This window comes from Triticum urartu, chromosome 2 (assembly GCF_003073215.2).
Source record: "Triticum urartu cultivar G1812 chromosome 2, Tu2.1, whole genome shotgun sequence".
In the NCBI taxonomy this organism is placed as follows: Eukaryota; Viridiplantae; Streptophyta; class Magnoliopsida; order Poales; family Poaceae; genus Triticum; species Triticum urartu.
The window spans coordinates 48,894,158-48,909,310 of NC_053023.1; the positions used below are offsets into that span (position 1 = coordinate 48,894,158).

At 44.2% G+C, this 15,153-nt stretch overlaps 1 protein-coding gene across 1 annotated transcript; it reads right to left on the minus strand.

Annotated features, from left to right (window-relative positions):
• Positions 1 to 8,015: 8,015 nt before the first annotated feature.
• On the minus strand, positions 8,016 to 12,766 carry LOC125535614 (probable apyrase 2). Its single transcript, XM_048698673.1, has 9 exons — positions 11,930 to 12,766; positions 11,712 to 11,840; positions 11,579 to 11,635; positions 11,324 to 11,416; positions 10,151 to 10,356; positions 9,485 to 9,579; positions 8,877 to 9,091; positions 8,575 to 8,764; positions 8,016 to 8,484 (listed from the first exon to the last, which is right to left on the minus strand). Exons 1-9 carry the CDS (start codon positions 12,239 to 12,241, stop codon positions 8,372 to 8,374), a joined length of 1,410 nt encoding a protein of 469 aa, XP_048554630.1. The 5' UTR covers positions 12,242 to 12,766; the 3' UTR covers positions 8,016 to 8,371.
• Between the last annotated feature and the right edge of the window lie 2,387 nt (positions 12,767 to 15,153).

The window sequence follows — 15,153 nt, forward strand, 5'->3', positions numbered from 1 at the left end:
GATGCTTAAAGAAGTTATTTTTTCGAGGTTTGGAGTCCCTAGATATTTAATGATTGATGGTGGTTCACATTTTATTCATGGTGCCTTTCGTAAAATGCTTGCTAAGTATGATGTTAATCATAGAATTGCATCTCCATATCACCCGCAGTCTAGTGGTCAAGTAGAATTGAGTAACAGAGAGCTCAAATTAATTTTGCAAAAGACTGTTAATAGATCTAGAAAGAATTGGTCCAAGAAACTTGATGCATTATGGGCTTATAGAACTGCATATAAAAATCCTATGGGTATGTCTCCGTATAAAATGGTTTATGGAAAAGCATGCCACTTACCTCTCGAATTAGAACATAAGGCATATTGGGCCATCAAAAAGCTCAATTATGATTTCAAACTTGCCGGTGAGAAGAGGTTATTTGACATTAGCTCACTTGATGAATGGAGAACCTAGGCCTATGAGAATGCCAAACTGTTTAAAGAAAAAGTTAAAAGATGGCATGAAAAAAGGATACAAAAGCGTGAGTTTAATGTAGGTGATTATGTGTTGCTATTCAACTCTCGTTTAAGATTTTTTGCAGGCAAACTTCTCTCTAAATGGGAAGGTCCTTACGTTATCAAGGAGATCTATCGTTCCGGTGCCATAAAAATCAACAACTTCGAAGGCACAAATCCGAAGGTGGTGAACGGTCAAAGAATCAAACATTATATCTCAGGTAATCCTATAAATGTTGAAACCAATGTTATTGAAACTGTAACCCCGGAGGAATACATAAGAGACACTTTCTAGAACGTTCCAGACTCCGAAAAGGAATAGGTATGTGGTACGGTAAGTAAACCGACTCCAACACAGTTCTAATGGCATTTTTTCTCCGGTTTGGAATATTTAAGAAAATAGGAAAATAAGAAGTAGTCCGGGAAGGACACGAGGCGTCCACGAGGGTGGAGGGCGCGCCCTACCCCCTGGGCGCGCCCCCTGCCTCGTGGGCACCTCGTGTGCTCTCGGGACTCCGTTTTCTTACATGATACTTCTTATGGTCGGTAAAAATTCATTATATAATCTCCTGAAGGTTTTGACCACCGTACCACGCAAATATCCTCTGTTCTTGTTTTGAGCTGTTTTTCTGACAGATCTAGATCACCATGACGTCTCCAAGTGCCCCCAAGGACAGGTTCTTCGAGAAGGTCATCAACCCCTACCTCGCGGAAGTGCTGCAACATCCTCAAACCATTGATATGCGTGAGGGGTTGCTGCAAATCCATGATGTTGAGGGACCAAGGAGGACCGGAAGCGTGGAGACAAGGCTCGAGGCGATGGAGCAACAAGTTTTCAAGTGTCAGGAGATGGTGGAGCGTGGACTTGACTCCAATCACATAATGATCACGGAGTTCACCAACAACCACAAGCTGGACGCCAAGGACATTGGGGAGGCCATCTTCAAGCTTCATGAGAAAATCGAGCACCTCCAAGCCCAGATCTATGACCTGCAAAATCAAAACTGTGAATATGAATATAGATTCAAGAGGATGAGTTTGGCTTCAGAATTAAGGATCCCGGAGACTCGATCATCCTTCTATGATGGTGAGCCTATGCCTTGGAAGAGGGACGACAAGCCTACATCATCAACAACTCCATCTCCTTCACCGGCAAAAGAGATATAATCACATGGGTATGGGCACTCCCCTTGGAAACTGCCAAGCTTGGGGGAGGTGCCCCGGTATCGTATCACCATCACACTCCTATCTTTACCGTTTTTCTTTGTTCGATCCTTTTGGTAATATCTTGATCTAGTAGAATAAAGTTTTAGTATGATTTAGTTTTGAGTTTTGCTTCTTGATCCTTCTATGTAATCGAGTCCCTGAGCTATATAATAAAGATTACTATTGAGTCAAGGGCTTGATTATCTTGCTATGATCGTGAGGGAATTGAAGAAAAATAAAGAATAAAAAGAAATAAAGAGATCATATTGATCTTATGGAGAGTAATGACTTCACATATAAAGAGTATGATGATTAAAAGTTGTTGAGAGTTGACAAACATACTTTTGGTCATCGTTGCAATTAATAGGAAGTAATAAAGAAAGAGAGGTTTTCACATATAAATACACTATCTTGGACATCTTTTATTATTGTGAGCACTCATTAAAAGTATGACATGCTAAAGAGTTGATGTTGGACAAGGAAGACAACGTAATGGGTTATGTTTTCTTATATCTGAAATAAAGTATATTGTCATGGATCATCCAACATGTTGAGCTTGCCTTTCCCTCTCATGCTAGCCAAATTCTTTGCACCAAGTAGAGATACTACTTGTGCTTCCAAATACCCTTAAAACCAGTTTTTCCATGAGAGTCCACCATATCTACCTATGGATTGAGTAAGATCCTTCAAGTAAGTTGTCATCGGTGCATGCAATAAAAAATTGTGTTTATAAACATGTATGATCTATTAGTGTGGAGAAAATAAACTTTATACGATCTTGTGATATGGAAGCAATAAAAGCGACGGACTGCATAATAAAGGTTCATATCACTAGTGGCAATATAAAGTGATGTTCTTTTGCATTAAGATTCCGTGCATCCAACCATAAAAGCACATGACAACCTCTGCTTCCCTCTGCGAAGGGCCTATCTTTTACTTTTACCTTATGCAAGAGTCGTGGTGATTCTCACCTCTCCTTTTTATATTTTATCCTTTGGCAAGCACCTTGTGTTGGAAAGATCCTGATATATATATACCCAATTGGATGTAAGTTAGCATGAATCATTATTTTTGACATTACCCTTGAGGTAAAAGGTTGGGAGGCAACACTATAAGCCCATATATTTCTCTGTGTCTGATTAAAACTCCATACCCATAAGTATTGTGTGAGTGTTAGCAATTGTGAAAGACTAAATGATAGTTGAGTATGTGGACTTGCTGAAAAGCTCTTATATTGACTCTTTCCGATGTTACGATAAATTGCAATTGCTTCAATGACTGAAATTATTGTTTGTTGGTTCTCAATGAGGTTTCTGATTCATACTTTACATTGTGAATAGATTATCACTCGAGCATAAGAAATAATATGACAATATCCATATATGTTGTTGTTATAAGAATGATCACGATGCTCTCATGTCCGTATTTTATTTTATCGACACCTCTACCTCTAAACATGTGGATATATTTATCGTTATCGGCTTCCGCTTGAGGACAAGCGAGGTCTAAGCTTGGGGAGTTGATACGTCCATTTTTCATCATGCTTTTATATCGATATTTATTGCATTATGGGTTGTCATTACACGTTATGTCACAATACTTATGCCTATTCTCTCTTATTTTACAAGGTTTACATGAAGAGGGAGAAAGCCGGCAGCTGGAATTCTGGGCTGGAAAAGGATCAAATATTAGAGACCTATTCTGCACAGCCCCAAAAGTCCTGAAACTTCACGAAATTTATTTTTGGAATTAATAAAAAATACTGGCGAAAGAATCCACCAGAGGGGGCCCACACCCTGGCCATGAGGGTGGGGGCGCGCCCTACCCCCCTGGGCGTGCCCCCTGCCTCGTGGGCCCCCTGGCAGGCCTCCGGTGCCCATCTTCTGCTATATGAAGTCTTTCGTCTGAGGAAAAATCATAAGCAAGCTTTCAGGAAGAAACTCCGCCACCACGAGGCGGAACCTTGGCGGAACCAATCTAGGGCTCCGGCAGAGCTGTTCTGCCAGGGAAACTTCCCTCCAGGAGGGGGAAATCATCACCATCGTCATCACCAACGATCCTCTCATCGGGAGGGGGTCAATCTCCATCAACATCTTCACCAACACCATCTCATCTCAAACCCTAGTTCATCTCTTGTATCCAATCTTTGTATCCAAACCTCATATTGGTACCTGTGGGTTGCGAGTAGTGCTGATTACTCCTTGTAGTTGATGCTAGTTGGTTTACTTGGTGGAAGATCATATGTTCAGATCCATTATGCATATTAATACCCCTCTGATTATGAACATGAATATGCTTTGTGAGTAGTTACATTTGTTCCTGAGGATATGGGAGAAGTCTTGCTATAATTAGTCATGTGAATCTGGTATTCGTTCGATATTTTGATGAGATGTATGTTGTCATCCCTCTAGTGGTGTCATGTGAACGTCAACTACATGACACTTCACCATTGTTTGGGCCTAGAGGGAGGCATTGGGAAGTAATAAGTAGATGATGGGTTGCTAGAGTGACAGAAGCTTAAACCCTAGTTTATGCGTTGCTTCGTGAGGGGGTGATTTGGATCTATATGTTTCATGCTATGGTTAGGTTTACCTTAATACTTCTGTTGTAGTTGTGGATGCTTGCAATGGGGGTTAATCATAAGTGGGATGCTTGTACAAGTAAGGACAGTACCCAAACACCGGTCCACCCACATATCAAATTATCAAAGTACCGAACGCGAATCATATGAACGTGATGAAAACTAGCTTGACGATAATTCCCATGTGTCCTCGGGAGCACTTTTCTTCATATAAGAGTTTGTCCAGGCTTGTCCTTTGCTACAAAAAGGATTGGGCCATCTTGCTGCACCTTATTTACTTTTATTACTTGCTACTCCTTACAAATTACCTTATCACAAAACTATATGTTACCGATAATTTCAGTGATTGCAAAGAATATGTTACTGAAAACTGCTATCATTTTCTTCTGCTCCTCGTTGGGTTCGACACTCTTACTTATCGAAAAGGCTACGGTAGATCCCCTACACTTGTGGGTCATCAATTTGTCACTCCGATTGTCGGTGAGGTATCTCTGGGCCCTCTCGGTAATGCACATCACTATAAACCTTGCAAGCAATGTGACTAATGAGTTAGTTGCGGGATGTTGCATTACGAAATGAGTAAAGAGACTTGCCGGTAACGAGATTGAACTAGGCATTGAGATACCGATGATCGAATCTCGGGCAAGTAACATACCGATGACAAAGGGAACAACGTATGTTGTTATGCGGTTTGATCGATAAATATCTTCGTAGAATATGTAGGAACCAATATGAGCATCCAGGTTCCGCTATTGGTTATTGACCGGAGATGAGTCTCGGTCATGTCTAGATAGTTCTCGAACCCGTAGGGTCCGCATGCTTAACGTTCGGTGACGATCAGTATTATGAGTTTATGTGTTTTGATGTACTGAAGGTAGTTCAGAGTCTCGGATATGATCACGGACATGACGAGGAGTCTCTAAACGGTCGAGACATAAAGATTGATATATTGGAAGGTTATATTCGGACACCTGAAAGGTTCCGGGAGTCACCGGGTAAATACCGGAGTCCCAGGGAGTTACCGGAACCCCCCGGGGGGTCAATGGGCCTTCATGGGCCTTAGTGGAAATAGAGGGCAGCAAGGGAGCTGTGGGACGCGCCCCCCTAGGCCCAAACCGAATTGGTTTAGGGCTTGGGGGCCGGCCCCCTCTTTCCTTCTCCCCTCCTCCTCTTTCCTTCCCCTCCTAGTTGGACTAGGAAAGGGGGAACCTACTCCTAGTAGGAGTAGGATTCCCCGCTTGGGGCACTCCCTATGAGGCCGCCGGCCCCCTCCCCTTGCTCCTTTATATACGGGGGCAGGGGGCACCCTAGAACACACAAGTTGATTGTTTAGCCGTGTGCGGTGCCCCCCTCCACGGGTTTCCACCTCGGTCATATCATTTTAGTGCTTAGGCGAATCCCTGCATCGGTAACTTCATCATCACCGTCATCACGTCGTCGTGCTGACGAAGCTCTCCCTCGACACTCAGCTGGATCTAGAGTTTGTGGGACGTCACCGAGCTGAACGTGTGCAGATCGCGGAGGTGCCGTACTTTCGGTGCTAGGATCGGTCGGATCATGAAGACGTACGACTACATCAACCGTGTTGTCATAACGCTTCCACTTACGGTCTACAAGGGTACGTGGACATCACTCTCCCCTCTCGTTGCTATGCATCATCTAGATAGATCTTGCGTGTGCGTAGGAAAATTTTGAAATTACTGCGTTCCCCAACAACCATGACCCCCCATGACGCCATCAATGTATCATTAATCAATGGTGGCGTAATATAGTCAAATACGACAGTTACTGACAGTAGTGGCCATGAACAGTCGGTCATGCCATAGACAATCAATAGCATTTGTTACCAACCCGTTATGATACCCCTCCTAGAGCACTCTATATAAGCCAGGAGGAGGGCACCGGCCAAGGTGGAACTCTCTCATATTGTAACATACACCAAGAGCAAGAACACCACATGCAGGAGTAGGGTGTTACCTCCATCGACGAGCATCTGAACCAGTATAATTCCATGAGCATAGTCCCATCTGCATTGTTTGATAGATACGATTGTCCCTACATTCACACCCTCATTGTATCATCAGGATTATATCCACGACACCAGGCTTTCTGGGGTTATTCTTTCAGCGGTATGACGTGTTCGTTAACTACATGACGTCTATGAAGACTTTGTCATTGTCAAAATCTACCGCCTCGGTCTCTCGGAGTTGCTCATAGGGATAGGGTGAGCCTGCGTTCATAGGGGTGAGTGTGTATGAGTCTGGGTTTGTATTGTGTTTCTCAAAAAGAAACTTGACCTATCACTTTGGATTATGGCACATGCTAGCTTCTTTGCCCGGCGCATGTCGAACAAACATAGACTCGTGTTGATACCTACTTACATCATTTCTGTTGATCCTTTCAGTGCATCTTTTGGTGGAACCTGAAGTCCATGTGTTGCCCATGTGCATGATCATTGTTGCTCCCTGAAGAAGACCCAATCACTAAAGAGGGAATTCAAATTGTCGGCACGCAGCTTCCTAACACGCTAACTTTCAATTTTGTTTCAATATTTCACCAATGTTCTTGCAAAGGGGATAAATAAATCAATCAATTGGAATAAAGGGGGAACTTGGCTACGCTGGGCCACTTTCACCTCTTTGTGGGCCTATGGCCCATTTGCTGCAGTCCCTAACTCTGATTTGAATTTGGGCTTAAATGATCGGCATTTGCTCTCTTTTTTAATGTTCTCTGCTCTTCTTTTTAAGATCTTGATGATCCACACTAATCTAAAAAGAAAAGATCTTGATCCACATTGTATTGTGGCACATGCGATTCTTCGCCCGGCACTTGCGACCGAAACGTACTTCCATCATTTTGTCGATTTTTCTTTGTTGCATCCTCTGAGGTCCATGCTTGTCATCCGCTGCTCTTTGAAGAACAGAACGATCTCATTGATCTAGCATATGTTTACCGTAACACACAAAACCACTAGCATAATGAGCACATTAGTGTGTGCCATACTCAATCACCTAATCCAAGTCCATATCATCCCCATCATCACCCCCTCCATTCACTCGATCGCAACCATACCCGGAGGAGGGCATGAAACCGATCACCCGCGGCTTCTTGCCGATGTATCTTGGCAACAACAATCCTCGTCGCTTCATGTTGTTGTTGCCCTTTCCGTATCTTCTTGGAGCAAGATAGTTGGAGATGGAAGTGCGCATGTAGGCGAAGTCCATGCAAGCTTCTCCTTGTCTGGTGAACTTGGCCACTCGCTCCACCGTCTTCTTCCTCATGTCGATCGAAACCACCCACGACTCGTGGTCGTCGTGTGGGCCGGCATTCGTCATCAGGTAGAGAACATCCTTTGGGAGATGCTTTGCCAGAGCGTCCTGCGGCCGCGGAAAGGCAGTAGGCGTGCGGGTCCAGGCGTCGGCGCCGGAGTCGTAGGTACAGCCATCAGGTAGAGAACATCCTTTGGGAGATGCTTTGCCGGAGCGTCCTGCGGCGGCGGAAAGGCAGTAGGCGTGCGGGTCCAGGCGTCGGCGCCGGAGTCGTACGTACAGACGTCGTATTGCTTGGCTCCGGATCGCCGGTGAGAGCAGAGCGTCGCGATCTTGTAGGCGTCGGCGCGGTAGCGCATGATGCCGACCTCGCCGTGGGGCAGGTGTCCATGGCCCCCGGCCTAATTGAATGATCTCGAGTTCTGAGGCCACGTACTCGGCAGACAATCACACAATGTAGATAGAGTTTAAAATATGGCAACGAACAATGCATTTACGCTAAGTGAACAATGTGTTTATGCCCATCTCAAGTGGAAGTCAGAAAGAATGGAATGCTCTCGTCTACTCTCATCATCAGTACAAAAATAATAATGCGCCTTCCAATGGCGTCTGGCTGCAGTACAATTGGTGCCGTAATCCTCATGTCCTTGCGTATGAACCTATACTGTATGGGAGGGGAGGCTGGACGAACTGACCGGGCGACAAAATGGTGACTTCAGGGGGAAGCACACACAGAACCGGCTAAATGTAGACCCCTGAATCCAAAACTTCTACGGTGGTCATGCCCATGCTCCCACGTTGATGTTTCTGATGCTACACTGGTTGCTGCCTATGATGAAGATGCAACCTCGATGGCACTTCCGAGTGGCCACGCAGCTTCCACAAACGCGTCGCTGTAAGGAACCTTCTTTACCAATGTCATCTCTTGTTGGGGATCAACACCTGCAAGATGGAAAGCAAAACAAATGAGATAGGTCTTATAATAGATGTACACGATGATGGACATTTTTTACTTAGTACTGAGCCTCTTACCAAATCCATCCACAAGCAGTGTGTACTGGTACACAAGATCCATGCAAATGTATGGAACGTTATCCTTCTGGACACCAGGGTAGCTAGATTGGGCGTCATTCACGTTCAATTTGCAAGCACGCTTGGCAGCTTCCTCAAAGTCTGAGGATTTGACCTTGGCAACAGCCGCATTGGAGTTAATGAAACCAGCCTGAACAGGAATCATGGAATGCTTAGAAGTGCATAGTGGGAAAGAGTAGCAAACAAGTGAAATTCATCTTCAAAAGGAGGACAGTGCTAGAATCAGAAGTTCCATAACTTACCTCGGCAGCCCTGTCAAAGAAAAACGACGCTACAAAGAGATTCTTCTGGCCAGCACCACCACCACCATTCCAGATGCCACCAAAGGAACATTTCATGTGAGTGCATGCTTCATCTACTTTAAGAGCTTTCACTACATCAGCCCTGCATTCCGAAAAACTACTGCCAGAAGGTGCAGCCGATGCTTCAAATGTATTGCCACCATACTTGTATTGCCCTAAAATCATAAATGCCATTAGAATAGAGTCCTATGATCAGCACAATGAAAACAAGCATGTCATGTCATAATATGCTCGTGGTTTGTATTGGCTATGAGTTTTTATGGACATAACACAAAGTAATACAAGTACTTTTAACAGAAAGGATGATAAGCGGCAAAGACTAACAAGCAGAACAAATAAGATAGTTTGTCCTGTAGAGAATGGTAATGTACACAGAACAAATTTGAGGAATTCGTCCTACTGTAAACCTGAGTTTGTTTCACAAGATAGCAAAGCTGACTTCTTTTGGGAACAGACTTCACTGAATGGGCTGGGAACTAACCTATACTTTTAAGATGCAGATGAAAAAGACAATAGCAGAACAGTAAGGCAGAAGAAAGCAGTCATACCCTGATGTCCAGCCAATACACAGTTGCTGTAACCATTGGCATTGCCAGCTTTTAAGATCTCTGCTCTAGCAGCCAGCAATCCGTAGCGCAAATAACTGCAACAAAAGTTCACAGTTATATTCATGATTTAAACTCATGATACCTTGGACGAGAATAATCATGTGATGTCACTTCCATTAGTGATACACCAAAAACTAATTACCCTGCAGAGCACAAGTGGATGCATGACTAAAGTCAGTTCAGACCGATGGCAATATGTTTGTCTACAATGCAGTTGCCTTGAAACAGTGTTAAATAAAGTCATGCTTTTCTTGAGATTACTCAGCTGTTTTTACTGATGGATTTTTACACATTTAAATTGGGGTTATCATGAAATTTCTCACTCCCATTATGAATTATTCTAGGTCATTAATGTATTGCGGTGACATGACCGTTTCTTACATAATTACACATTTTTCTTCTTTCAGTGGTTTATGACTCATCAATCCAATTAGACATAAACAGGATTTGCAGGACAGTACCACCATCAGGTGCTTAAATAGGTTTTGATAATTGTTACTTCATGTTATGCTTAGAAACATCAGCAGAGGGTTCACAAATTACGAGGACAATAATTCGGCTAAACAGGAGGAACAGCAAAAAGCTAGCAGAAGTTAAAATATCAACCTGTGGACATAAAGATGATACATTGTCCCTTTAAGGAAAAGCTTCTTCACGTATGATTCTTCACCATCTGCTGGTTTAGGAGCCTTTTCAGCATCCTTCTCTGGGATAGCATACGCCATTTGGACAGATCCACCGCCAAGGTCAACCACACCAACTGTGTCTGCGTACGTCTTTCCCAGATTTCCCAACAGATAATTAATGGTAACCTGTAAGCATATAGAAGAGTGAATGGGAGATATATGGTATATGTCCCTGCACTAGGAAGGTAAACAAAGCAGCAAAGCTTATGAATAATTCCTAAACACTCTGCTTAGCACACGATCTGACCTCTACTAGGCCTGTTTGGTGGTTACCTTGAACTCTACTTACATACAGTTTTACATATCTATATCTACACCACTATATAGTGTGGGAATAACATTGAATATTGGCTGTTGGATGAAGCCAATCCAACGGTGAAAAGTTGGCAGGCCCGAGCATTGTTGGCCATTGGATATCTTATTCACTACACACGATTTTGCCATGCATGCGTACTATCTAGAATATTCCATTACTAAGCTTAAGCACAATGCACCCTATGCACAAACCTCAAAGCACTATGTTTCTCCTTTGCTCTAGAATCTTCCATACTTTAACACTGCCAACTTTTTTCTTCTAAATGAATTGCTATTGCTTTTTACTTTATGAATATCAATGTATAATGTGCACAAACCTTATCACTTCAGTAAAGAAAGCACACAAAAAAACTCCATGGCTACAGTACCATAGCAATGTAAAATGGCTCTGAAAGAATTGACATTCGCTTTTGCTTTATTTACTTCTTGTACAAGGCTATGACAGTATCTTCATAAAATGATTTATATTTTTTTCAGTGCCATAAACTACAAGAATTAAATCTACATCTCATACATGATGCATATGTGACTATAAATTTATATAGTTGCTTGTGTTATGTGATATGCCAATATGCAATCATACTTTGGTTATGTAAGTTCTCACGTGCAATGCACGTGTACCTTACTAGTAAACCATCAAATATCAGTTCATAACTTAGGAAAATGGCATGTAGTCTTCTAAAAAATGAAATACATGCAGTGATAATATTTTTTTAATCAAGAGCCTTAGAATAACATGAAACGCGACCATATGTGATAAGTAAGGCCAGCATCCTACCCATTCATATGCACCTTCCTGAGTTCCATCAAGAACTGTGACCCAATCCGGCTGGTTCTTGAATGAACTCTTTTCACGAAGAAGATCCCTAACCTGCATTTTTGTGGATACATTAACATCCAGGTACACAATCAATCATGGCAAATTGGTAATAACATAACAAAAACCTCACTCAAACAAAAAGAAAAAAAAGCATAATAACCCGCAATGCAGACAATAATGATGATGATGATGACATGATAGAAGACCATTTACCGCTTGCAAAATCTCTTCGGATTTTCCTGCTCCCAAAGCTCTTAGCCCTGCTGTTGCCTGTGAACGAACAAGGAAGGTAAGAACATCAACAAGCACCGATTACAAAATCAATTAGTGTGAGCGAACCACTCACCCCAACTCTAACAGGCGTCTGGTCGCGCAATTCGGCCGGAACAACTTCCTTGGCCTTCTCAATGAGGGAGACGAGCGATTGAGCAGCCTCGCGCGGGTCCTGGGCGTACGCGCTAAGTCCAGGCTTTTTCTGCAAGGGCGGAGGAAGGGGAACGGAATTCAGCTGACAATGACCTAAACCAGATCCAGATCCGACGGACGAAGGGGTGGTCGTCTTACCTGGACGAAGAGCTCGATGTCGGTGCCAATGTGGACCAGATCCAGGTTGCCATCGAAGCAGAAGACGTGGACGCGGCTGCCGGAGCTGCCGGCGTCGAATATGACGGCGTACTTCTTACCCCCGGCGGCCCCGGCCCCTCCTCCCAGGGGCCTCTGGGCGGCCCCGGCGGGCGCGCGCGGCATGAGCAGGAGCACGAGCGAGACGAGGGCGAGCGGCGCGAGCACGACGAGCAGCACCCCGCGGTAGCGGTGCACGCGGTCGGCGAGCGTGTCCTGGCGGCCGGCGCCCGGCAGCTGCGAGTAGCGGCGCATCTTGTCGGCGGGCAGGAGGAGGAGGTCGGGCGAGGAGGGCGTGCGGTAGCGGATGCGGCCCCCGGGGCCGGGGGGCGACGGCTGCTTGACCGCCTCTAGATCCTCCGCGGGATCCAGCGCTCCCGTCCGTCCGCTCCGCTCCGCGCGCGTCGGCGTGGGGTAGGCGAGGCGAGGGATGGAGGGCCGATCTGCGCGAGCCTCGGGGGTGGAGTTTTAGGCGGGCGGGCGTGCGTCGGTGGGTTTGACTTCGGGCGGGCTGGCGTCGGGATCCGGGCGCGCGCTGGGGAAATGCGTGCGCCTCGGGACGTGGCGCGGTGGTCTCTGGCTGCTGTGCTGCCGCCGGGCGCGCGCGCGACGGAGGCGGGAGGGAGGTGGCGGTGGCGTGCGGAAAGGACGGCGCTTTGTAGCGGCCGCGGCGGGGGAGGGGGTGAGGGTTGCTTGTGCGGGTTCGCCGTGCCCGTGCCCGTGCCGGTGCGGTTGGGTCGGGGTTGGCTTCGTCCGCGCGCGTGTGCGGAGTTGGCCGGACGGCACCGGAGCTGCGGTGCTCGGTAATTTCTCACGGTGCTGGTCCACGGCTGCGCCGGACCGTGATTGGTTGGTGCAGGTAATTGACCGTGTACGCGCCAACCAGAGAGCGTGTTGACGTGGTGATGGATTCAGCGATCCAGTTAAACTTTTTTTTGGAAAAAACTTACGATGGATTCACCCATAGTCACGGCAGTACAAACAATAAAATAAAAATAACAAGTCCATATACCATTACCAACGAATATAAGCACTGAAGCGAGTCAAATGAGTGCTGCCGTCGTCACCCCTTACCGATGCCGGACAAATCTTGTTGTGGCAACAGTGAGGACGTCATCATGTTAAGACCTCCCGGGACCAGCGCAACAGAGCAACCATCATCGATGAAGAGAAGCTCAAAAATATATAGCCTGTAGAACACATGGATACAAATGAACGAGGACCAAATCCAAGTAGGTTCACTGAAGACAAAAGCCGACTGAATCTTCGAAGATCAACTAGAGACACACCTCCAAATGCCCTCCGATGATGCTAGAAGTATCACCGGGATGGGGCTAGGCAAGGAGAACCTCATTTCATCTTCAAGAAGCCATTGACGCCTCGTCTTTCTAAGTAGGACACAAAACCTAAACCGAGACAAAGAGACACCTAACACGGAGCAGGACCCATCCCACTGGCAAGGGTCGAGGTCCACCGCACCTCCATTGCATAAAGGCCACAAAAACTGAGACAAATTGTGGCAACACCGACATGATTTAGGAATCTCTGATCATCCCAGTAGAAGCACATGCAAAGGGATACGCTACCAGACGCATGCTTTAGTAGCAATCCATTTTATCCTTGGGGAAGCCCACTCAGTGCACACAATTTTTTCTCAATTCTTTTACTAGAGTGACCTGCAACTTTTTTACTTGAATTGGAAAAACACAACAAACATGATGTTTTGGATCATAAACAAAAACATTACTCTCTCATGTACATATTAATTGTCATTGATTTAGTACAATGGAAAACAAAACAATTCCCATAACGATGAAACTTTTCAAAGGCATCTTTCTATACCTATTAATAAAGGAAGGACTATTTTATTCCCAGCTACTACGTGTTTTACAGAAAATCCCTTGATCTTTCTGATATTCAACCCGCAATTCGGGCTTAAATCAAATTTTTTTTTGCTTTTGCGGAAAAATCCCTTATGTTTTTCTAATCAACTCGCGGTTCAGTTCTAAGTCAGATTTTTGCTTTTGTAGTAAACCCCATGATATTTAGGATAATCAACTCACGGTCCATATCAAATTCTTTAAAAAAAATTCATATCTTTAAAACCGTAACTCCAAATTTAACATGTATATGTAATTTGATTAAAAATATATATATAATCTAAATATGATGTTATTTTATCTATTAAGAATTTTTTAAATGATATTTAGGGTGCTAGTCTAATCAATATCGCATGATCCACCTTTCTTTCGTACCGGTGCCGATCCAGACTAAAAATGAATGCCTCAGCAAAACCAAATTGGAGACGAAAGAAACTATCTATAACGGCACATGCACGCCTCGTCAAAACCTCGCGGGAAAAAGAGCAGATTTCTCATCTTATGCCGAGAGAGAGAGAGAGATGCCTTAGGATTGACCATATTCAAACACATTTATGATTGTGTGAGCACTGAGGCCACCGTCAGTGAGTGTGGAAAAGAGAATAAATGGCAACATAGATGGATGGCATGTGTGGAAATAAAGGACATAGACCTATTGGGGTATTGAATCATGGTTATTGGGTTAAAGGCGTGCGATTTTTCTTCTTCTGTTGCAACACACAGACTCTTTTGCTAGTCATATTTATAATGTAGGAAGTGATTTGATTTAATTTGATTGAGATAGTGCAAAATATTTGATTTGATTAGGTTTCCTATATCCGACCTATATCTAGAATGTCCGCATTTGATTTGATGGAGTTAATGCAAAATATTTGATTTGATTTGATTGCCCGTATCCAATCTATATCTAGAATGTTCGCATTTGATTTGATTGAGTTAATGCAATTACATTACACCCATGGTGTTGCAAAAAAATTGTTTTGATTTGATTGAGTTAATGCACGACATGGGAGGAAAGGCTTGACTAATGAACGTACGGCCACCAACTCCCCCTTTAATACTAGAGATTGTCCTTATATAATGAAAAGACAATAAACGTAATGGTAACGCGAAGCGGAACAAGAAAGAAAAACACAGGCAAAGAACCATGCAATTAAAGCATTTTTGGATATTTTTTGATGTGATAAATATAGGAATTTCTTTAAATCTAAACAATCGGTATGCAATCACGAGCCCTTATCGTATTTGCAACCGTCCAGGTTCATTATCTAATGCATGCAACACCAA